The 25,591-nt window shown below is 36.9% G+C and overlaps 1 protein-coding gene across 1 annotated transcript; it reads left to right on the top strand.

The window, feature by feature from the left end:
• The first annotated feature begins 194 nt into the window (after positions 1-194).
• LOC123877934 (zinc finger protein 774-like) lies at positions 195-23,008 on the top strand. Its single transcript, XM_045924868.1, has 12 exons — positions 195-331; positions 450-525; positions 817-991; positions 1,646-1,738; positions 2,245-2,379; positions 3,022-3,266; positions 3,743-3,786; positions 5,055-5,107; positions 5,270-5,574; positions 6,420-6,452; positions 19,558-19,772; positions 22,974-23,008. Exons 2-12 carry the CDS (start codon positions 452-454, stop codon positions 23,006-23,008), a joined length of 1,407 nt encoding a protein of 468 aa, XP_045780824.1. The 5' UTR covers positions 195-331; positions 450-451.
• The last annotated feature ends 2,583 nt before the right edge of the window (positions 23,009-25,591 follow it).

The raw sequence follows: 25,591 nt of genomic DNA, 5'->3' as shown, positions 1-25,591 counted from the left end.
AATGCTACAAACCTATTAAACATGCTACAAACCATACAAACTATAGAGTTGTAGTACATGTATGTACATGTGGCACATATTCCTTGATGATGCGATAAGACAGGCTCATAAGGGCTAGAACCCAGAACATCCAGAGCCGTAAAACTAGTTAAAAAGTTTTAACTCTCAGAAGAAAAAAAAAACAACTTTCTCAATTCAATTCTCATTTTTATATTATATTTCTAATTTCTATTTCAATTTTCAAATTTTCAATTCAAAATAAAAAGCTCACAGACTAATATAATCCGCAGAAAACGCTTTTTAATTTTATTTGAAGAAATTCTAAATACAGGTGATTTGTATAAAGAAAAAATAAAATGAACACTTTACGAGTTACTTTAGAGTTTAGTACATCGATATGTCTGGTCTTTAGTAGTAACCTATGTTTTTTTTTATTTCGAAATTCTTAGAAATGCGGTGCTGTGTGCCCTTCTGCAAGACCACTGCGGAGGTCGTCTCCGAATCCGAGGAGATTACGTTTCACGAGTGAGTGTTTCATTTAAAACCATAAAACCATTTATAAATAAGTAGGTACCTATTCTATAACATAGGCTTGAGGGCCGTGATGCGAACAAAGGGTTCTTTGTGCTTTCTGGAAATGTTAATTTCCATATTGCCCCTTTCTCTTCTCAACCCAGCCTGTGCACAAAGCGCGTCCATAAAGCGAGTGTCTGTCCAACCCTAGAGCTCACCTCTAGGCAAACCTATATGACTTTTGTTTTATTATACTTAAGTCATTATTTACGAAAGTGTAGTCTTACAGGGTGTAATTTCCAGGTTCCCCAGAGAAGTGCATCTGCGTGCCGCTTGGCTCAGTGCCCTCGGCAAACAAGACACTCCTCTGCCAGAGCCCGCTGTGGTCTGTTCGCAGCACTTTCTAAGTGATGATATTTATGAAACAGAAAGTGGCTCAAGGCAGATTCGTACTGGTGCTGTCCCCTCAACAGTGCTGGTAAACTTATAATGATTTCATTTTAAGTTCTGATTATTGCTATATAATATATAATAGCCCCTTCCAAAGTCTAACATTTAGCATACACAGTTGACATTTCAAGTTCATCATGGAAGGTGGAAATAATATTATCAAATCAAATCATTTATTACCAAAAACGTTGTTCTGTTGTGGTTGGTTAGATCTACCAATTTTCTTAATATAAATGGCATTTAGTAACATTTGAGATTTAAAGTGGTTGTCCTTTTGTTGTGTGTGGTTGTGATTTTAGTGATCTGTATTAGGACAATCAACCCCACACACTGAAGATTTATTAGTGCTATCACATAATATTACAATAATGATTGAAATTCAACTTACAACAGGGTATAACTTATCAAAAACAAGAATATGTGGTGTGGGAGTGTGTGCTTACAAGAAAGTATTTGAGTATGTGCTTCAAAAATATATTGGTGATTATCATGGCAATTCTTGTTAGTGATTCATATTATTATTTTTTACCAGACTATTTAAAAATTAAAAAAAGGAATTATTTAACATTTTGAAGAAATCTTCCATTTCATCATAAGATTTATAGTTCAAAATTGATACAACTTTCTGTTTGCGCGAATTAATTATAGATGGGTAAATTAAATTACTTACAAAACTTCACAGGTCTGCATGATATGCCTGGACACTCGCAGCAAGCTGTTTTTGATGAGTAAATACAAGTTGGACGAAGCATATGAACATTTGGTGGGACAGCCTGTAAGATATACATTTTTTTATTCCATCAGCCTGATTGCATCCACTGCTGGACATAGGCCTTTCCAAGAGCGCGCCACCAAACATGGTCCTCCATGGGCCTTCCTCATCCACCGGCTCCCCGCCACCTTCACTTGAAGAAAGTGGCGAGAATCGGCGTGGATAATAATGGTTGATGCGGGTTTTCCGGAGTCAACCTACAGTGTAGGTTACAGTGTAGTGTGTACTTGACTCATAAGATGGCAATGAATAAAAAAGAGTTTGTTCTAGATGATGCCTGTGACTTCCTTCCCATGCATTTAGTTTTATTTTTAAATCCTGTGGGAACTCTTTGATTTTTCGGGGTAAAAGTATATATACAGCCTATGTCTGTCCCCGGGATGTAAACTAACTCAGTACCAAACATCAAAATCGGTTTAACTGTTGGGCCATGAAAAGTAGCAGCCAGACAGACACACTTTCGCATTTATAATATTAGTATGGATATGAGTATTTTGTGTTTGTTGCAGTTGTGTGGTCAAGGAAAGCTCAGACAAACGCTTTGTGTGCAATGTGCCCAGAGACTGGTGAACTTTAGCACATTCAGAGACAAGAGCTTGAGAACGCGCTCCCTGATGATGGAGCTACTTGACAGACATGAAGTGGTGAGGAATGTTTGATGCACTTTATTGTTTTACATTGTAGATTACGGGTACCGTACCAGATGGGTGCAACTGGGTAGAAATATGGGCAGTTAAAATTGTTTTATCATGGTATGTTATCTACGATACAAAATGTCGTCAAACCACGAAATAAGCTTAAAATCACTTTATTATTATACTAGAGGATGTCCGCGAATTCGTCCTCGTGGATTTAGGTTTTTAAAGATCAAGTGGGAACTGTTTGATTTTGTGGGATAAAAAGTTGCCTATGCCAATTACAACGCAATCTACCTCGGTACCAAATTTCATACAAATTGGTTAAGCGGATGAGTTTTTAGGAATTCAAGTGGCCTATATAAGCTAACCCTGTACCAGATTTCGTCAGAATCGGTTAAACTGTTGGGCCGTGAAAAGGTAGCAGACAGACACACTTTCGCATTTATAATATTAGTATGGATATGGATGAACAGAATGTAAAGGTGCCACTTGTGTCATTTGAGCAGTGTAACACATTACAATGTGAGCAATTCTCTAGTTAGTCCACAATATGTTTAGAAGACGCTGTAATGTACACCCTCTGCAAATGCACAGGTCAGTTGCTACCTTAAACTGCTTAGATTGGCTAAAGGCATGAACTGGTTTCAGGTGACAATACGACATGTGAAACTGATAAGCCGCGTAAAGCACCAACTACAGTCTGACATCGTCTCGGCCGTGTCGGAGCCGGACTACTGCGATTTGTACATAGCACACTCCGACGCGGACGGACGGACAGACCTACACGCAACTGGTGAGGCAGTTGCGGTGAAACGGGAAATTGAAGACTGTGAAGATGATGAAGACGAGTCAGCCGCGGCCGAAGCAGCGACCGAAACACAGGCTCCCGCCGCGTACGTACCTTGTGTGATAAGCTAATGCAAAGTATATTGTTTGTAGTTAACTGAGTTTCATACTACTACTGTCTCTATGGAGAGAAGTTAGCATAGAGTTCTCTCGGTTACTCAATCCCATACAAATGACAAAGACAAAAAAATCAGTGGGCGTTAACCATTTTGAGTGACCAACTAATCACAAACATGTATGTTTCCGTTCTACTGTTACAGTAGCATAGAGGTTTTCAATGCACCAACCACAGAATAGAACCAATTTGATTCAATATATTAATTTAGCATTCTTGATTTGTTCGAAAATGATAACAAAGTTGGCCTAATATCGCCTAAAATTAACATCACAAATCTTGACATATGTAACACGTACGATACACGTGCGCATGCTCGGCGCTATTCGAAACCCTCGTCCCCGGCTCGGCTCTTAAAGCTGCTTTACGCACGTGTTACATGAAATTTATAACATTGTATCCTTTCAGGCACACTAAGGTGGAGTCGTCGGGAGACTGCGATCAAGCTTTGGGTGAGACAACTAACTTTACACGCGTTTTCGCTTTTATGTTGGGATATATACCTATATCATAGTTTTGTGAACTCGAAAAAATAAATCTTAACACTTATGGAACCACCTCATCCGACCAGAACGCTAAATCGCTTGGCGGTACGCTTTGTCGGCAGGGTGGTAACTAGTCACGGCCGAAGCCTCTCACCAGACTAGACCAGAGAAAGAAAGAAAGAAAAACATGTTGTTTGGTAAAGTATGTTCACTAACAAAGTGTCGCTACCTAACTTTTGTTTATTATTTAAATTCCTATTTTATTACAATGACTATAAGAATAATATTATAGAATTCCATTTTACTCTTAGAAAAGAAAATATTAACTACACTAAAAAATATTAAAATAAAATCAAAACAAGTGTAAATTAAAAATAACACCCCAAACAAGTGAAGGTTACAGTAACTAGAAAAGAGCTGATAACTTTCAAACGGCTGAACCGATTTTCTTGGATTATAGCTAAGAACACTCGCGATCAAGCCACCGTTCAAACAAAAACAACTAAATTAAAATCGGCTCATTAGTTTAGGCGCTACGGTGCCACAGACAGATACACAGATACACACGTCAAACTTATAACACCCCTCTTTTTGGATCTGGGGTTAATAATAAATGCACCAACGAATGTAGCCACACTATGTTAGTGAACAGACGATAGTTGTGCATCACTTTATACCTAAGCTTTGGCTATCTCGATGCATGCACTCGAGCATTAAAGCCAGAATGCTTCAGAAGCGCCGGAAACTGTCATGTGTGCCACTACCCGAAAAAAGGCTCCAGCTCAGCACAATGCTTTATGTCTTGTATTACAATTTTGAAAATATAAAATTCCAAATTTCCCAGAATAAAACCCGGGAGTCCACAGCGCTCACCATTGCGCCAGGGAATTCGTCAAAAATCTAGTTTTCAACGAACTTACAAAATAAAGTATTTTCTAACTAAATGATGTCCATGCTAAATGCAAAGTATCTTGCCGATGAGCGGTACATAGGTAACAGACATACAGACACGCTTGCAGTATTAGGCCTCATTCGCACGAGAGCTTTTTTGACGTCCGTTAAAAAAGCGTTCAAATAGAACAAATGCATTCCCAATTATCTGTTTACACGTCAACGCTTTTTTAACGCGCACTTTGTATTTTCAGCGCAATGCCGGGTTTTAACGCAACGCTTTTTTAACGCTCGTGCGAATTAGAGCTTAGTATGGGTTAAGTATGGGCTGCTGTTTGTTTCAGTACTCGCGACCAATCACGCAGACGAAGAACATCCGCCTGATACAGACGACGAGGTGGATATATTGTCTCTCGAAAATAACACAAACATCTTTGAATATTCAAGGAAATCTCAGGACTCCGCACTAAAACCGATGGAATCGGCAAAAATAAGCGGTTATATCAATTTTCGAACAACGAGGCGAAATGATCTTTCTAAAAATAATTGTCATTTCCAGGACATACTCGGTACACCGGTAGGGGACTATACTGACCAGATACAGTACATCTGTGATATTTGCCAAAAGATATTTCGACGAAAAAGTTCCTTAGGCACCCACATTAGGGCGCACACTTTCTCATGTAAGTTGGGAGAGCGCAAGTCGAGTCAAACTTGTACGTCATCGAGCCCCAGGAGGACTCACACTGGCGAAAAGCCTTTCGCTTGTAAGTTATGTAAATACAAATGTGCACGAAGTAGTCATTTAGTAAGGCACATGAGGACTCACACTGGCGAAAAGCCTTTCGCTTGTAAGTTATGTAAATACAAATGTACAGCAAGCAATTCTTTAGTGGTTCACATGAGGACTCATACTGGCGAAAAGCCTTTCGCTTGTAAGTTATGTGAATACAAATGTACACAAAATAGTATGTTAGTTAGTCACCTGAGGACTCACACTGGCGAAAAGCCTTTCGGTTGTAAGTTATGTAAATACAAATGTATAAAAAATAATGATTTAGCGAAACACATGAGGACTCACACTGGCGAAAAGCCTTTCGCTTGTAAGTTATGTAAATACAAATGTACAGAAAACGGTAGTTTAGTGAAGCACATGAGGACTCACACTGGCGAAAAGCCTTTCGCTTGTAAGTTATGTAAATACAAATGTACACAAAATACTCATTTACTAAGGCACATGAGGACTCACACTGGCGAAAAGCCTTTCGCTTGTAAGTTATGTAAATACAAATGTACAGGAAATAATGATTTAGTGAGGCACATGAGGTTACACACTGGCGAAAAGCCTTTCGCTTGTAAGGTATGTAAATACAAATGTACAGCAAGCAATCATTTAGTGGTTCACATGAGGACTCACACTGGCGAAAAGCCTTTCGCTTGTAAGTTATGTAAATACAAATGTACAGCAAGCAATTCTTTAGTGGTTCACATGAGGACTCACACTGGCGTAAAACCTTTCGCTTGTAAGTTATGTAAATACAAATGTACAGCAAGCAATTCTTTAGTGGTTCACATGAGGACTCACACTGGCGTAAAACCTTTCGCTTGTAAGTTATGTAAATACAAATGTACAGTTAACAGTAGTTTAGTGAAGCACATGAAGACTCACACTGGCTAAGTACGTAAGCTTTCGCTTGTAAGTTGTGTAAATACAAATGTTCAAAAAGCGGTAGTTTAGTGAAGCTCATGAGTACTCACACTGGCTGGAGGCTTGAGCTCACTTCACACCATAGACATACACAAGACTAACAGTGACAGATTAACGGTGTTACAAAAAATGAAACGTAAATGTGTGCGTGAAATAGAGTTGTCCTGACTTTAGCATTTGTATTATCGATAGTCTTACTGGCGAAATCATAGGACACTAATGAGTTAGTTTAACGAAGTGAAGTAAAAAGCATCTTATAATCTTAAAAAATCAAATACATTTCAAATACACAAATAGTAACAAAGCTAAAGCTAGGTAACAGATTATTATTTATTAATGAAATGACTTTAATATTTTATATAAATAATTTATTAATGAATTCTGAGATACTTATAGTTATTTTAACCCCTTATAACATTTTTTATTGATATTTCGATAGACTATTCGATAGAAACTATTAAAAGACGTTTTAAAAATTCTTTTTTTGAGAAATAGAGCAATTTTTGGGATTTTCATATAAATTACCGGAATTTGTTGGTTTTCCACCTTTATTTTTTTAAAGGGTGCAAGTAAATTTAATTTGATTAATTACAATAACACTCTGATATAATGTCTAAGTGACAAGTTAATAAAAATAAATAGTATATATGGCGCTCAATTCATAGCTAATGACCTCCCCGATAAGCACTTAAATACAGTAATGTACGGGTTACCCTTAACCCTGTATATGAAATCTAAGTCACGCTAAATAAAATAAAAATTAGTGAAAATATTTATTTCGTTCTTTTCTTTTATTGGAAAGTACCTAGTGTTTTATATTGTATTTTACATACATCACATGAAACCTATCACATCAAACCTACCGGTAGACACGATTATCGACTATCGATACTTGTGACGTCATTACTTTGTCAATCCCTATCGTAAACAAACGTTTTTCAATTTTACACAAAATATCCAAAAATTCTTCATTTAGCAATGTAATTTGATGATAAGTCTTAAGGGAATCCTATCATCTAAGCTTCCAATAGCTATTTTGCCTAGTTTTCAAACAACAAATGATGGAATGATTATAAACAATTAGTATAAATAATCAGTAATTACCTGTGAAACGTGTATTTACGCGGATTATAACGTCTTGTAACGTCACATTCGCTCACTGAACAAGACACCATGGTGGCAAGACATAGATTTTACGTTTTAATCGTAAAATTATTTAGTAAATGCAAAAAATCACCTCGACTTGGAACAGGCCGAACTCTTACGGCCCGTTACTCACGTAAACAATGACTTATTGGCATCTTGTTTCGCTATCTCGCTTTCGCTCGCGGCAGTGGGTCTTATCTGACTACCTCTCGCTCCAACGCTTTGTCAGTCTTTGAGCGAAGCGAAAATTCGTATGTCTATGCTTCACACTATCACACTAATATTATAAAGGCGAAAGTTTGTATGTGTGTGTGTGTGTGTGTGTGTATGTTTGTTACTCCTTCACGCAAAAACTAGTGGACGGATTGGGCTGAAATTTAGAATGGAGATAGATTATACCCTGGATTAGCACATAGGCTACTTTTTATCCCGGAAAATCAAAGAGTCCCACGGGATTTTTAAAAAACCTACATCCACGCGAACGAAGTCGCGGGCATCAGCTAGTGGACTATAATATAATATATATAATGTACTTATTTGACATACTTATTTGATATACACCCTACTTTGAAATGGGACTGCTTACACTGAGATGTTATATATATTACGTTCCATTATTTTGACCGACCGAGCTATATTTACAAGGATATAAATTATATCTCCCGCACCCCTCAACCCGCGGCCACGTCGCCTTGCTCTTGCCGCAGCTCCCGACCCTCAGTTTGTGTCGTCGTGCGGTGATAATTCGAAGACTTTTCGTTATTTAATTCTTCGAATAGTTTAAATCTCATTTCAGAATATAGAATATAATATATGTCGGCGCGAAGGCGTTAATAGTTACTAATAATCAAACTATTCAAATCAAAAGTTAAACATTACTTTGTTCATCAAGTACTAAAATACCCTCAGAGTTGATTTAGACATGACTGATTATTGTTGTTATTGTAAGTTTTGGTGTGTCGGCGGTACCGACTTTTAGCTGTCAACACTTTGCTCACTGAGCATTACGTCATCTCCCCACTGTCGTCGTTGGACTATAAAATCAGACACGCTGTGCGTAGCGGGGCATTATTCGTCCGGTTGTTGCCGAGGACACTTCTCAGTAGGCATAGTCTGTCGTACTGTAGAATTGTGGTTACCTAAAGTGGTACTGTTGGTTAGACGAGTTGATATTGTGGTGATTAGGTTAGATGGTCGGTTTGGGACCGGTGTAGGGGTGGAGGAGCCGGTCTAGGTAGGCTAGGTTAGGTTTACCTAGTTACGCTGGTAGTTGTGACATGCAGTAAGTGAGAGTTAGCATGGTTATAGTCGAAGGTAGTTCAATATCACTTGATAGTCCAAGAATATCGTTAGTACGCCCACGAAAGCTCGGTTAATCTAAAGGTTGCTATCCTGACGTATCCGGTTAGTTATTATCCAGGTTTACTAATGGTTAGATCATGCTTCAATCTTAATAATCATTAGAAGCGCCTACAAAGTAATAAAAAGTGAAAATATGCCCACGATAACCTGATAACACCCTCTGACTCCGTCATATATATTATATTCCAAAATATAAATTAATCTGCGACTGACGTTCACACTATGAGATATATATCTTAACCAGTTCAACTGCGACCAGCATTGTATACTGACGTCTCTTCGAACAAATTAAAAATGGATATTATGTTGCTAAATTTTCTAGAACTTGATTTACTTGTATTACTTTTTAGTCCAAAATATAGACATAGAGATTGGACATGCAATCGTATAGTTTAGATAAGGAATGTGGTGAATTTAGACTATTTAAGGAATTAAGTGACGACACGAACTAAGGGCCGGAGCGGGGGCAAGGGCAAGGCGACGCGGGCGCGGGTTGCGGGGTGCGATAGATATAATTTGTATCCTTGACGATAATTTATACCCTTAAGTACAGTAATTATAGTATAAGAAGATTGAGCAGAGTGGCGCAGTGAACGCGTGCTGGGCCCATAACCTTTATCATAAGATTGAGCAGAGTTAGTTGCAGTGGATTACGATATGTGAGCACATTCGTGCATTCTATAGCCTAAGTAAATATCACAAGATCTGTTTAGCAAAGCACGTGATATTTATCCGAGGAACTCAAGGAATAGGGATCGACTATTAACAACATATAGAGCCAATAATGCAGCAAACCGAAAGTGTAGTCACGCCAAGTGTATAAAAGTATACATACATATAATAAACTACCCCCGGGCTTACATTAGTTAATTTCTTTAGCACGTTTCACAAAAGATCTTTTTTCGTGGTTGCTAAGTAAATGTTTTTATTCAATAAATGACATGTTGGCTCTGTAAAATAATATAAAATAATAATTTCATTGTGACATAATCATTACTGATTTTTAACATCTTTTTGTTTGACATTATTCTACTTGACTAATTACATAAGAACATTATATTTGCATGCCAGAAGTGGTTGATTGAATACAATAATACAATTGTATATACACAATTATTTATTATATACTCTTTGTACCACCTTTTGTACCTGTACTCAGCAGATAAACAATATGATTATGATTAAGAAGTAATTTTAATATTTTCGACTTTTATTTTCTTGACAATATAAATCAACACTTCGAGTAGTTACATACCTATAAAGCATAAAAAATGCGCAATTTTAACTTTGTATCAAATATCATGTCCTTTGTAACTCTGCTATAATTTGTACGGAATTTGCATTTATTTAGTGTTTACAGTTACTACTCTGTGGTGTTTACTTTAAAATGATGGAAAAATCAATGTCATTACCTTGGATGAATAAATACTCAGGATGGTATGCTCCGAAAAGTCAAATGAAGCAGGGCTAACTGTCAGTTGATGAGTATGTGTGCGTTATGGAATGATACCATTCACATATGAAAATTTGCCTATTTTCCTATTTTTCCCTATTTTTCCCTTTCACGATGATTATTATTAATAAATGAGATCTCATTAGATTAGTCTTTATTATGACAGTTACAAATCAATGGATGTTCGATGATAAAAATAATAATAATAGATTGCAACGTATTAAAATTTACCTACTCTGTTTTTACATAACTTTGAATTTTACAGTATAAGGCCTCTAGCCCTATTGAAAATCTCTGCTTAACAGGGTGCCCATCACCATATATACTATATAATCGTATCCTGACATTTAAAAATTAAAAATTTAAAAAGTCAAATATAAAAACACAATATATTCACTAAAAATATTTAATAATAATCCAAATATGTACCAGTTGGCGATTTTGTTTAGCGTAGCTCGCAGGGTTAGTAGACTATTCACTACTTTTGGTGTTATACACCGGGTAAGTTTACATCCTTATATCGTAGATCTCTTACCAAATTACACAAAGCGGCTCTTGGGTAGCGGTTTTTTTTTCTCTAAGCCAAATTCAAAGTTATTTATTCAAAATGGGTTCATATTTTATTTGTCTTGTGTTTTCTGACATTTATGACCTTAAAAAAATATCTAAATAAAGATAAATATTCTAGCTATCCGTATAGCGTCCCATCTTTGACCACATCACGCGTGACGAGTCCTCCGTTCGTCGCTAAGGTTGTTTTGGTGGGTGCCTACTACCTATCATGGACTAACTATAACTAAATAATATTATTAATGTAGTAAGATTTTGATTACCTATTTATTTATTTCTTTATTGCACACACAAACATATACATTTGCAAAAAACATAGAAGACAACATGGTACCTAGGTACCTAATTACGTAGGTACTTCATGATAAATTTGGCATGCAGCTATTATGACGGAGACTGGTATATTAAATATACTACAATTTAGTAATAAGTTTTGTTTTAGTTAAATTTCAATATCAATTTAAAATCTTTTAACTAACAAAACAGCCCTTTTCGCTTAATTATATTATGATTGTCATCAAAAATAAAATATAAATTTGTATAAATATAATGAAAAAAAAATTGCTCATTTTTAGGCAAAATTACCCCATTTATTTTCTGACAACCCTAGACTTCAATTTGAAGTTGTGTAATTTGCACAGTACGATTACGATACGATTTAAAATTAAATTATTTCATTGAAGTGTCAAACAAAAAAATATAATCACTACGTTGTGTCAAATGCGTATCGAAAGGTGTTAAGCGGCCAGTTTCGTAGAATTTATGTTGAGTTTGTGTGCGTGACGTGTAATTACAGAGATTTGGTCGATAGTTGTGCTTCCTTCGTTTGTACGGCGGGGTCACCGGTTGGTCATTACTTAGTAAATTGGCTTTTCTCATAGAACTGGATTTCTAGTGAATATGTTCCTTTGTTCCTTTTCAAGATTTTTCCCTTTTTTTTGTTGTTTTAGGGTTCCGTACCTCAAAAGGAAAAACGGAACCCTTATAAGATCACTGTTGTCTGCACTAGAATCATGGGTAGGTAGGTAGGTCTTATAGCACAAGTAGGAATAAATCTGAAAACCCCGAATTTGTGGTTACATCATTTAAAAAATATTAAAATGTGTTTTAATTTTCAAAGTAACTATACCAAGTGGGGTATCATATGAAAGGGCTTTACCTGTACGTTCTAAAACAGATTTTTATGTAGGTATAATAGTTATTAATTTATTGTCCAAAATGTTGAAAAAACAACAGAGTACGGAACCCTCAGTGCGTGAGTCTGACTCGCACTTGGCCGGTTTTTTTCTCGTCTGGCTTTACACAGATTAGCTAATGTCAGGCTTATAGTTATTTACAAGTTAGGGAAATTATATACCTAAGTATGGACTTCGTCTGTGCCGGCGCTCGCCGAAACACACGCGGCGCCTCTTTGGAGCGCTTCCCAGTCAGTTCCATCACCAAAAAACACCAGTAAATACAAAAACCTGCCACTTTTAACAAAAAAAACCACTCCAAAAAGGTACCGCACGCGCGTCAGCAAACGGCAACAACCACAGGCAACACAGACGAAGTCCATTTTCCCCTTTACAAAATTGTGCTACAAGACTCGACCGGCTCATAAGAGCTAGAATCCAGAGCCGTAAAACTAGTTGAAAAAAAAAACTAAACACAGAAAAACAACCAACTTTTTCAAATTCAGTTCCCATTTCTATATTTCTTCAATTTCAAAATAAAATGCTCACAGACCAATATAATCCGCAGAAACCGTAGAAATGCGGTGCTGTGTGCCCTTCTGCAAGACCACTGCGGAGGTCGTCTCCGAATCCGAGGAGATTACGTTTCACGAGTGAGTGTTTCATTTAAAACCATTTATATTCTATAACATACGCTTGGGGCCGTGATGCGAACAAAGGGTTCTTTGTGCCACCTTGGAAATGTTAATTTCCATATTGCCCCTTTCTCTGCCCAACCCAGGCTGATCGCAGCACAAATCACAAAGCGCGTCCACAAGGCGAGTGAGTCTATCCAACCCTAGAGCTCACCTCTAGGCAAAGCTATATGACTTTTGTTTTATTATACTTAAGTCATTCTTTACGAAAGTGTAGTCTTACAGGGTGTAATTTCCAGGTTCCCCAGAGAAGTGCATCTGCGTGCCGCTTGGCTCAGTGCCCTCGGCAAACAAGACACTCCTCTGCCAGAGCCCGCTGTGGTCTGTTCGCAGCACTTTCTAAGTGATGATATTTATGAAACAGAAAGTGGCTCAAGGCAGATTCGTACTGGTGCTGTGCCCTCAACAGTGCTGGTAAACTTCATAATGATTTCATTTTAAGCTCTGATTATTGCTTTATAATATATAATAGCCCCTTCCTAAGTCTAACATTTAGTGTCCACAGTTGACATTTCAAGTTCATTATGGAAGGTGGAAATAATAATTATCAAATCAAATCAAATCATTTATTACCAGAAACGTTGTTCTGTTGTGGTTGGTTAGATCTAACAATTTTCTTAATATAAATGGCATTTAGTAACATTTGAGATTTAAAGTGGTTGTCCTTTTGTTGTGTGTGGTTGTGATTTTAGTGATCTGTATTAGGACAATCAACCCCACACACTGAAGATTTATTAGTGCTATCACATAATATTACAATAATGATTGAAATTCAACTTACAACAGGGTATAACTTATCAAAAACAAGAATATGTGGTGTGGGAGTGTGTGCTTACAAGAAAGTATTTGAGTATGTGCTTCAAAAATATATTAGTGATTATCATGGCAATTCTTGTTAGTGATTCATATTATTATTTTTTACCAGACTATTAAAAATTAAAAAAAAAGGAATTATTTAACATTTTGAAGAAATCTTCCATTTTATCATAAGATTTATAGTTCAAAATTGATACAACTTTCTGTTTGCGCGAATTAATTATAGATGGGTAAATTAACCCATTATAGCCTAGCGGTGCCATATGGCACCCAATTTCGTATGTTTAAATTGTCGGGCCCTGTCCTTGTAATAAGAGGTGAAGTCAAGTGGTTTGTTGTCAATGCCATGCTAGAGGGACATAGCCATTACTCCATTTACTTTGTTTTGTCCCATAAGCTTTTTGTGACCTGCACGAGCACCTGTAAATCAGTGATGTGAAATTGCTGCTAATAATGGATGCAACATTCAAGTATAGGGATCATATTTTTTTTATTTTGAGTAATGTAATACTTTTATGCATTTACACTTGATGCCAACCCTTGCATTGACTTGTTCATATCATATAACTGTCGTATTTTGTTTTATTGTTTGGATTATGGCATGTTAAAAGATATGGATGCCGTACGGCACCGCTAGGTCATTATGTTGTCTTTTTATTATGTATACTAAAAATCTAATTTATGTCTTTTCTTTGGTTATTCCTTATGTGATGGCTTTTTTGTTTCAATGGAGATTGTACATTACATGAGGCACTTGCTATACTAGAAGAAGACGATGAACTCAAGCCTCAATTGCTATAAATTGAAGCTCCAGACCCTATAATCCTATCTGACAAAGATCAGGGTGGTTTCATAAATAATCCCACTGGTCGGCAACTCAATGCTAGATGTGAAGTGGTGCTATGCTCTACATCTGTTCATACCTATTTCAGTTCAGAAATACGCCGTCTATCAGTTTCAAACACCAAGCAAAAACATCTAAAAAATACTGGCAATCGGGTCTGACAGCATATGTTATGACAGCAGAAATCATTTATTGGTACCCAGCGAGTCATGTCGCAAGTGTGGGTTACAGTATTGTCACAGTCAGACTAGACTACAGTGCCATACAGTGCAATAAATGCATCGTGAGGCTCTGTGCACCCTGCAACCTACAAGCTTCCTACAAATAATATATAATTTTATGGAAATATATGTAAATGTTCATATAATATATTGGATCTTTTAATCAATTTTGAACCTTGAACTATACAAGAGTTAATACCTTAATAATTCTCATCAAATTGTGGTAGAATATTTTGGTAACATTCAGTTATAAGAAATTTATGAGACATTTGAAAAGACACGGTAGGAGCCTAGCGGTGCCATGCAGCATCCATGGTTATTTCCAGAAGTAAGACTTGCGCCAAAATTCTGATGATTAGATCTGACTAATAGGGTCCATAATAACAACATATCAATGAAAAACTCAATTCTGAGACCTCAAAATAATTCAGGCTATAATGGGTTAAATTACTTACAAAACTTCACAGGTCTGCATGATATGCCTGGACACTCGCAGCAAGCTGTTTTTGATGAGTAAATACAAGTTGGACGAAGCATATGAACATTTGGTGGGACAGCCTGTAAGATATACATTTTTTTATTCCATCAGCCTGATTGCATCCACTGCTGGACATAGGCCTTTCCAAGAGCGCGCCACCAAACATGGTCCTCCATGGGCCTTCCTCATCCACCGGCTCCCCGCCACCTTCACTTGAAGAAAGTGGCGAGAATCGGCGTGGATAATAATGGTTGATGCGGGTTTTCCGGAGTCAACCTACAGTGTAGGTTACAGTGTAGTGTGTACTTGACTCATAAGATGGCAATGAATAAAAAAGAGTTTGTTCTAGATGATGCCTGTGACTTCCTTCCCATGCATTTAGTTTTATTTTTAAATCCTGTGGGAACTCTTTGATTTTTCGGGGTAAAAGTATATATACAGCCTATGTCTGTCCCCGGGATGTAAACTAACTCAGTACCAAACATCAAAATCGGTTTAACTGTTGGGCCATGAAAAGTAGCAGCCAGACAGACACACTTTCGCATTTATAATATTAGTATGGATATGAGTATTTTGTGTGTGTTGCAGTTGTGTGGTCAAGGAAAGCTCAGACAAACGCTTTGTGTGCAATGTGCCCAGAGACTGGTGAACTTTAGCACATTCAGAGACAAGAGCTTGAGAACGCGCTCCCTGATGATGGAGCTACTTGACAGACATGAAGTGGTGAGGAATGTTTGATGCACTTTATTGTTTTACATTGTAGATTACGGGTACCATACCAGATGGGTGCAACTGGGTAGAAATATGGGCAGTTAAAATTGTTTTATCATGGTATGTTATCTACGATACAAAATGTCGTCAAACCACGAAATAAGCTTAAAATCACTTTATTATTATACTAGACTCTAGCTAGAGGATGTCCGCGACTTCGTCCTCGTGGATTTAGGTTTTTAAAGATCACGTGGGAACTGTTTGATTTTGCGGGATAAAAAGTTGCCTATGTCAATTACAACGCAATCTACCTCGGTACCAAATTTCATACAAATCGGTTAAGCGGATAAGTTTTTATTAATCCCATGGGAACTCTGATTTTCCGGGATAAGTAGCCTATTTCCGTCCCCGGGATGTAAGCTAACCCTGTACCAGATTTCGTCAGAATCAGTTAAACTGTTGGGCCGTGAAAAGGTAGCAGACAGACAGACAGACACACTTTCGCATTTATAATATAAGTATGGTTATGGATTATGTAACGTTATGTAAAAGTGCCACCTGTGTCATTTGAGCAGTGAAACACATTACAATATGTGCAATTCTCTAGTCGATTGCTGTAATCTACACTCTCTGCAAATGTTACACTATGATGACAGGTCAGTTGCCACCTTAAGCTGCTTAGATTGGCTAAAGGCATGAACTGGTTTCAGGTGACAATACGACATGTGAAACTGATAAGCCGCGTAAAGCACCAACTACAGTCTGACATCGTCTCGGCCGTGTCGGAGCCGGACTACTGCGATTTATACATAGCACACTCCGACGCGGACGGACGGACAGACCTACACGCAACTGGTGAGGCAGTTGCGGTGAAACGGGAAGTTGAAGACTGTGAAGATGATGAAGACGAGCCAGCCGCGGCCGAAGCAGCGACCGAAACACAGGCTCCCGCCGCGTACGTACCATGTGTGACAAGCTAATGCAAAGTATATTGTTTGTAGTTAACTGAGTTTCATACTACTACTGTCTCAATGGAGAGAAGTTAATATAGCGTTCTCTCTGTCACATAATCCCATACAAATGACAAAGATCAGTGGGCGTTAACCATTTTGAGTGACCAACCAATCACAAACATGTATGTTTTCCATACATCTGTTACAGTAGCATAGAGGTTTTCAACACACCAACCAATCACAAACACAGAATAGAACCAATTTGATTCAATATATTAATTTCTTCTTCATTCTTGATTTGTTCGAAAATGTTAACAAAGTTGGCCTAATATCGCCTAAAATTAACATCACAAATCTTGACATATGTAACACGTACGATACACGTGCGCATGCTCGGCGCTATTCGAAACCCTCGTCCCCGGCTCGGCTCTTAAAGCTGCTTTACGCACGTGTTACATGAAATTTATAACATTGTATCCTTTCAGGCACACTAAGGTGGAGTCGTCGGGAGACTGCGATCAAGCTTTGGGTGAGACAACTAACTTTACACGCTTTTCCCTTCTATGTTGGGATATACAGGGTGGAATTTTGTAATGCAACCTGAAGGGAAAGTACTCTTAATACTGTAGATAGAAAATTTTACTCAAAGAAAACATTCCTTTCTTTTTGAAAAGAAAGAAAAGATTTTCGAAAATTCGCTTGCCATACCCGGGAATCGAACAGACAAAAATCTGTAAAAATTAAATTTAATGGTTTTCCTTTCATTTAATTTATCAAGTTTCTTAGAGAGATTTCATCCTTATATAATCGATCCTAACGATCGGTGCAATAAAAGTAAAGGTTGTAATTTTTTACAGATTTTAGTCGGTTCGATTCCCGGGTGTTGCAAGAGAATTTTCGCAAATCTTTGAATGCAGTTTTCTTTCTATTTAAAAATAAAGGAATGTTTCCTTTAAGTAAAATTTTCTATCTACAGTATTAAGAGTACTTTCCCTTCAGGTGGCATCACAAAATTCCACCCTGTATACTTATCATAGTTTTGTGAACTCGAAAAAATAAAACTTAACACTTATGGAACCACCTCATCGGACTAGAACGCTGAATCGCTTGGCGGTAGGCTTTGTCGGTAGGGTGGTAACTAGCCAAGGCCGAAGCCTCTCACCAGACTAGACCAGAGAAAGAAAGAAAAACATGTTTTTTGGTAAAGTCTGTTCACTAACAAAGTGTCGCTACTTAACTTTTGTTTATTATTTATATTCGTATTTTATTACAATGACTATAAGAATAATATTATAGAATTCCATTTTACTCTTAGAAAAGAAAATATTAACTACACTAAAAAATATTAAAATAAAATCAAAACAAGTGTAAATTAAAAATAACACCCCCGACAAGTGAAGGTTACAGTAACTAGAAAAGAGCTGATAACTTTCAAGTGGCTGAGCCGATTTTCTTGAATTGTAGCTAAGAACACTCTCGATCAAGCCACCTTTCAAACAAAAACAACTAAATTAAAATCGGTTCATTAGTTTAGGCGCTACGGTGCCACAGACAGATACACAGATATACACGTCAAACTTATAACACCCCTCTTTTTGGATCTGGGGTTAGTAATAAATGCACCAACGAATGTAGCGACACTTGTTAGTGATAGTTGTGCATCACTTTATACCTAAGCTTTGGCTGTCTCGATGCATGCACTCGAGCATTAAAGCCAGAATGCTTCAGAAGCGCCGGAAACTGTGTCATGTGTGCCACTACCCGAAAAAAGGTTCCAGCTCAGCACAATGCTTTATGTCTTGTATTACAATTTTGAAAATATAAAATTCCAAATTTCCCAGAATAAAACCCGGGACCACCCACTTATGAGTCCACAGCGCTCACCATTGCGCCAGGGAATTCGTCAAAAATCTAGTTTTCAACGAACTTACAAAATAAAGTATTTTCTAACTAAATGATGTCCATGCTAAATGCAAAGTATCTTGCCGATGAGCGGTACATAGGTAACAGACATACAGACACGCTTGCAGTATAAGGCCTCATTCGCACGAGAGCTTTTTTGACGTCCGTTAAAAAAGCGTTCAAATAGAACAAATGCATTCCCAATTATCTGTTTACACGTCAACGCTTTTTTAACGCGCACTTTGTATTTTCAGCGCAATGCCGGGTTTGAACGCAACGCTTTTTTAACGCTCGTGCGAATTAGGGCTTAGTATGGGTTAAGTATGGGCTACTGTTTGTTTCAGTACTCGCGACCAATCACGCAGACGAAGAACATCCGCCTGATACAGACGACGAGGTGGATATATTGTCTCTCGAAAATAACACAAACATCTTTGAATATTCAAGGAAATCTCAGGACTCCGCACTAAAACCGATGGAATCAGCAAAAATAAGCGGTTATATCAATTTTCGAACGACGAGGCGAAATGATCTTTCTAAAAACAATTGTTATTTCCAGGACATACTCGGTACACCGGTAGGGGACTATACTGACCAGATACAGTACATCTGTGACGTTTGCCAAAAGATATTTCGACGAAAAAGTTCCTTAGTCACCCACATTAGGGCGCACACTTTCTCATGTAAGTTGGGAGAGCGCAAGTCGAGTCAAACTTATACGTCACCGAGCCCCAGGAGGACTCACACTGGCGAAAAGCCTTTCGCTTGTAAGTTATGTAAATACGAATGTACACAAAATAATGATTTAGTAAGGCACATGAGGACTCACACTGGCGAAAAACCTTTTGCTTGTAAGTTATGTAAATACAAATGTACAGCAAGCAATCATTTAGTGGTTCACATGAGGACTCACACTGGCGAAAAGCCTTTCGCTTGTAAGTTATGTAAATACAAATGTACAGCAAGCAATTCTTTAGTGGTTCACATGAGGACTCACACTGGCGAAAAGCCTTTCGCTTGTAAGTTATGTAAATACGAATGTACACAAAATAATGATTTAGTAAGGCACATGAGGACTCACACTGGCGAAAAACCTTTTGCTTGTAAGTTATGTAAATACAAATGTACAGCAAGCAATCATTTAGTGGTTCACATGAGGACTCACACTGGCGAAAAGCCTTTCGCTTGTAAGTTATGTAAATACAAATGTACAGAAAACGGTAGTTTAGTGAAGCACATGAGAACTCACACTGGCGAAAAGCCTTTCGCTTGTAAGTTGTGTAAATACAAATGTACACAAAATAGTAATTTAGTGAAGCACATGAGGACTCACACTGGCGAAAAGCCTTTCGCTTGTAAGTTGTGTAAATACAAATGTATAGCAAGCAATCATTTAGTGGTTCACATGAGGACTCACACTGGCGAAAAGCCTTTCGCTTGTAAGTTATGTAAATACAAATGTACAGAAAACGGTAGTTTAGTGAAGCACATGAGGACTCACACTGGCGAAAAGCCTTTCGCTTGTAAGTTATGTAAATACAAATGTACAGCAAGCAATTCTTTAGTGGTTCACATGAGGACTCACACTGGCGAAAAGCCTTTCGCTTGTAAGTTATGTAAATACAAATGTACAGAAAACAGTAGTTTAGTGAAGCACATGAAGACTCACACTGGCTAAGTACGTAAGCTTTCGCTTGTAAGTTGTGTAAATACAAATGTTCAAAAAGCGGTAGTTTAGTGAAGCTCATGAGTACTCACACTGGCTGGAGGCTTGAGCTCACTTCACACTATGGACTATAATATAATATATATAATTATATAATGTGATTAATATCGTTCACCCTACTTTGAAATGGGACTGCTTACACTGAGATGTTATATACAGGATGTTCGGTAATTAGTATATAATGACGATACGTACCCATGCTACTTTGATCTGATAAATACAATGCTGAAGTAAAATGACGAAATAAAATTATAAAAATTTTCATACAAAATTTTAAATTTTTTTTATGACCAAGTTTTCATGGCCCTAATGTGCCCTAACTCACTGCGATCGTTGGCCTCGGCCTATCTAAAGATGGCCAACGAACTCAGTAAGTTAGGGCACGTTAGGGTCATGAAAACTTTGACATAATTTTTTTTTTTTAATTTTGTATAGAAATTTTTATAATTTTATTTCGTCATTATACTTCAGCATTGGGTTTATCAGATCAAAGTAGCATGGGTACGTGTCGTCATTATATACTAACTAGGCGATGCCCGCGACTTCGCCCGCGTGGTTTTAGGTTTTTTGAAATCCCGTGGAAACTCTTTGATTTTCCGGGATAAAAAGTAGCCTATGTGCTAATCCAGGATATTATCTATTTCCATTCCAAATTTCAGCCAAATCCGTTCAGTAGTTTTTGCGTGAAGGAGTAACAAACATACACACACACACACACATACACACATACAAACTTTCGCCTTTATAATATTAGTGTGATTACCAAACACCCTGTATATTACGTCCCATTATTTCGACCGACCGAGCTATATTTTCAAGGATACAAATTATATCTCCCGCACCCCGCAACCCGTGGCCACGTCGCGTTGCTCTTGCCCCGCTCCCGACCCTCAGTTCGTGTCGTCGTGCGGTGATAATGGATATTTTGTTGCTAGATTTTCTAGAACTTGATTTACTTGTGTTACTTTTTAGTCCAAAATACAGACATAGAGATTGGACATGCAATCGTATAGTTTAGATAGGAATGTGGTGAATTTAGACTATTTAAGGAATTAAGTGACGACACGAACTGAGGGCCGGAGCGGGGGCAAGGGCAAGGCGACGCGGGCGCGGGTTGCGGGGTGCGATAGATATAATTTGTATCCTTGACGATAATTTATATCCTTAAGGGGCATGAGACCGGCCTGCCCGCGAAATTCAAATTTAATTTGATTTTTCGCAATTTGTAAACTAATACGACAACGTAGGCTTATGGTTATTTTATTTCCGACAATAACAATATCATCCTCACAGGTTTATATAAAAATCTTTACTTGAAAGGGTCCAGTTTAAGAAATTAATAATAATATCGACTAATTTGTGAGAATAGTATAAGAAAGAAGATTGAGCAGAGTGGCGCAGTGAACGCGTGCTGGGCCCATAACCTTTATTATAAGATTGAGTAGGAACTTCGTCTGTGTTGGCGTTTGCTGGCGCGCTTGCGGTGCATTTTTGGAGTGTTTTTTTTTTTTTGTTAAAAGTGGCCGGTTTTTGTGTTTTACTGGTATTTTTTGGTGATGGAACTGACTGGGAAGCGCTATAAAGGGACGCCGTGCGTGTGTCGGCGAGCGCCGGCACAGACGAAGTCCATACTTATATAGTTACCCTAACTTGTACAAATAACTACAAACTTGACATTGGCTAATCTGTGTAAAGCCAGACGAGAGAAAAAAATATGCAGAAATAGTTGCAGTGGATTACGATTTATGAGCACATTCGTGCATTCTATAGCCTAAGTAAATATCACAAGATCTGTTTAGCAAAGCACGTGATATTTATCCGAGGAACTCAAGAAATAGGGATCGACTAGTAACAACATATAGAGCCAATCATGCAGCAAACCGAAAGTGTAGTCACGCTATGTGTGTAAAAATATATCATAAACTACCCCCCAGGCTTACGTCAGTTAACTTCTTTAGTACGTTTCAAAAAAGATCTTTTTTTGTGGTTGCTAAGTAAATGTTTTTCACACTATCACATTACACTATCTTTAGTGCGTTTCAAAAAAGATCTTTTTTCGTGGTTGCTAAGTAAATGTTTTTCACACTATCACATTACATTACATTACACTATATTATAAAGGCGAAAGTTTATGTGTACCTATGTGTGTTTGTTACTCCTTCGCGCAAAAACTACTAGACGGATTTGGCTGAAATTTGGAATGGAGATAGATAATATCCTGGATTAGCACATAGGCTACTTTTTATTCCGGAAAATCAAAGAGTTCCCATCGGATTCCGAAAATGCTAAATCCACGCGGACGAAGTCGCGGGCATCGGCTAGTATTTAATAAATGACATCTTGCCACTGTAAAATAATAAATAATAATAATAATTTCATTGTGGCAACACTTATTCATTATTCCATTTGACTAATTACGAACATCATATTTGCAAGCCAGAAGTGGTTGAATACATTGGACTCATTGTATACTCTATGTACCACCTTTTGTACTTGTACTCAGCAGATAAACAATATGATTATGATTATGAAGTATAAACCAATTTTAATATTTTGACTTTTATTTTCTTGACAATATAAATCAACAAATCGAGTAGTTACATACCTATAAAGCATAAAAAAATGCGCAATTTTAACTTTGTATCTTTCATGTCCTTTGTAACTCTGCTATAATTTGTACGGAATTTGCATTTAGTGTTTACAGTAGGTACTCTGTGGTGTTTACTTCAGTTCACTTTAAAATGATGAAAAAATCAATGTCATTACTTAGTAAATTGGCTTTTCTCATAGAAATCATAGGATAGGATAGGATTTCTAGTGAATATGCTCCTCTGTTCCTTTTCCAGATTTTTCCCTTTTTTTGTTTTTTTAGGGTTCCGTACCTCAAAAGGAAAAACGGAACCCTTATAAGATCACTGTTGTCTTCACTAGAATCATGGGCAGGTAGGTAGGTCTTATAGCACAAGTACAGGAATAAATCTGAAAACCCCGAATTTGTGGTTACACCATTTAAAAAAATTAAAATGTGTTTTAATTTTCAAAGTAAGATAACTATACCAAGTGGGGTATCATATGAAAGGGCTTTACCTGTACGTTCTAAAACAGATTTTTATGTAGGTATAATAGTTATTAATTTATTGTGCAAAATATTGGAAAAACAACAGAGTACGGAATTCTCGGAACGGAAGTAGTTAGCTAATGTCAGGCTTATAGTTATTTACAAGTTAGGGAAACTATATACCTAAGTATGGACTTCGTCTGTGCCGGCGCTCGCCGAAACACACGCGGCGCCTCTTTGGAGCGCTTCCCAGTCAGTTCCACCCAAAGACTTACAAGACCAACAGTGACAGATTAACGGTGTTACAAAAAATGAAACGTAAATGTGTGCGTGAAATAGAGTTGTCCTGACTTTAGCATTTGTATTATCGATAGTCTTACTGGCGAAATCATAGGACACTAATGAGTTAGTTTAACGAAGTGAAGTAAAAAGCATCTTATAATCTTAAAAAATCAAATACATTTCAAATACACAAATAGTAACAAAGCTAAAGCTAGGTAACAGATTATTATTTATTAATGAAATGACTTTAATATTTTATATAAATAATTTATTAATGAATTCTGAGATACTTATAGTTATTTTAACCCCTTATAACATTTTTTATTGATATTTCGATAGAAAACTATTAAAAGACGTTTTAAAAAAATCTTTTTTTGAGAAATAGAGCAATTTTTGGGATTTTCATATAAATTACCGGAATTTGTTGGTTTTCCACCTTTATTTTTTTAAAGGGTGCAAGTAAATTTAATTTGATTAATTACAATAACACTCTGATATAATGTCTAAGTGACAAGTTAATAAAAATAAATAGTATATATGGCGCTCAATTCATAGCTAATGACCTCCCCGATAAGCACTTAAATACAGTTATGTACGGGTTACCCTTAACCCTGTATATGAAATCTAAGTCACGCTAAATAAAATAAAAATTAGTGAAAATATTTATTTCGTTCTTTTCTTTTATTGGAAAGTACCTAGTGTTTTATATTGTATTTTACATACATCACATGAAACCTATCACATCAAACCTACCGATAGACACGATTATCGACTATCGATACTTGTGACGTCATTACTTTGTCAATCCCTATCGTAAACAAACGTTTTTAAATTTTACACTTGGATGAATAAATACTCAGGATGGTATGCTCCGAAAAGTCAAATGAAGCAGGGCTAACTGTCAGTTGATGAGTATGTGTGCGTTATGGAATGATACCATTCACATGTGAAAATTTGCCTATTTTCCTATTTTTCCCTATTTTTCCCTTTCACGATAATTATTATTAATAAATGAGATCTCATTAGATTAGTCTTTATTATGACAGTTACAAATCAATGGATGTTCGATGATAAAAATAATAATAATAGATTGCAACGTATTATAATTTACCTACTCTGTTTTTACATAACTTTGAATTTTACAGTATAGGACCTCTGGCCCTATTGAAAATCTCTGCTTAACAGGGTGCCCATCACCATATATACTATATAATCGTATCCTGACAGTTAAAAATTAAAAAGTTAATAAGTCAAATATGAAAACACAATATATTCACTAAAAATATTTAATAATAATCCAAGTATGTACCAGTTGGCGATTTTGTTTAGCGTAGCTCGCAGGGTTAGTAGACTATTCACTACTTTTGGTGTTATACACCGGGCAAGTTTACATCCTTATATCGTAGATCTCTTACCAAAATATTACACAAAGCGGCTCTTGGGTAGCGGTTTTTTTTTCTCTAAGCCAAATTCAAAGTTATTTATTCAAAATGGGTTCATATTTTATTTGTCTTGTGTTTTCTGACATTTATGACCTTAAAAAAATATCTAAATAAAGATAAATATTCTAGCTATCCGTATAGCGTCCCATCTTTGACCACATCACGCGTGACGAGTCCTCCGTTCGTCGCTAAGGTTGTTTTGGTGGGTGCCTACTACCTATCATGGACTAACTATAACTAAATAATATTATTAATGTAGTAAGATTTTGATTACCTATTTATTTATTTCTTTATTGCACACACAAACATATACATTTACAAAAAACACAGAAGACAACA

This window comes from Maniola jurtina, chromosome 25 (assembly GCF_905333055.1).
Source record: "Maniola jurtina chromosome 25, ilManJurt1.1, whole genome shotgun sequence".
Classification (NCBI taxonomy): Eukaryota; Metazoa; Arthropoda; class Insecta; order Lepidoptera; family Nymphalidae; genus Maniola; species Maniola jurtina.
Note: the sequence above shows the minus strand (reverse complement) of the source record. Positions and strands in the feature narration are given on the sequence as shown.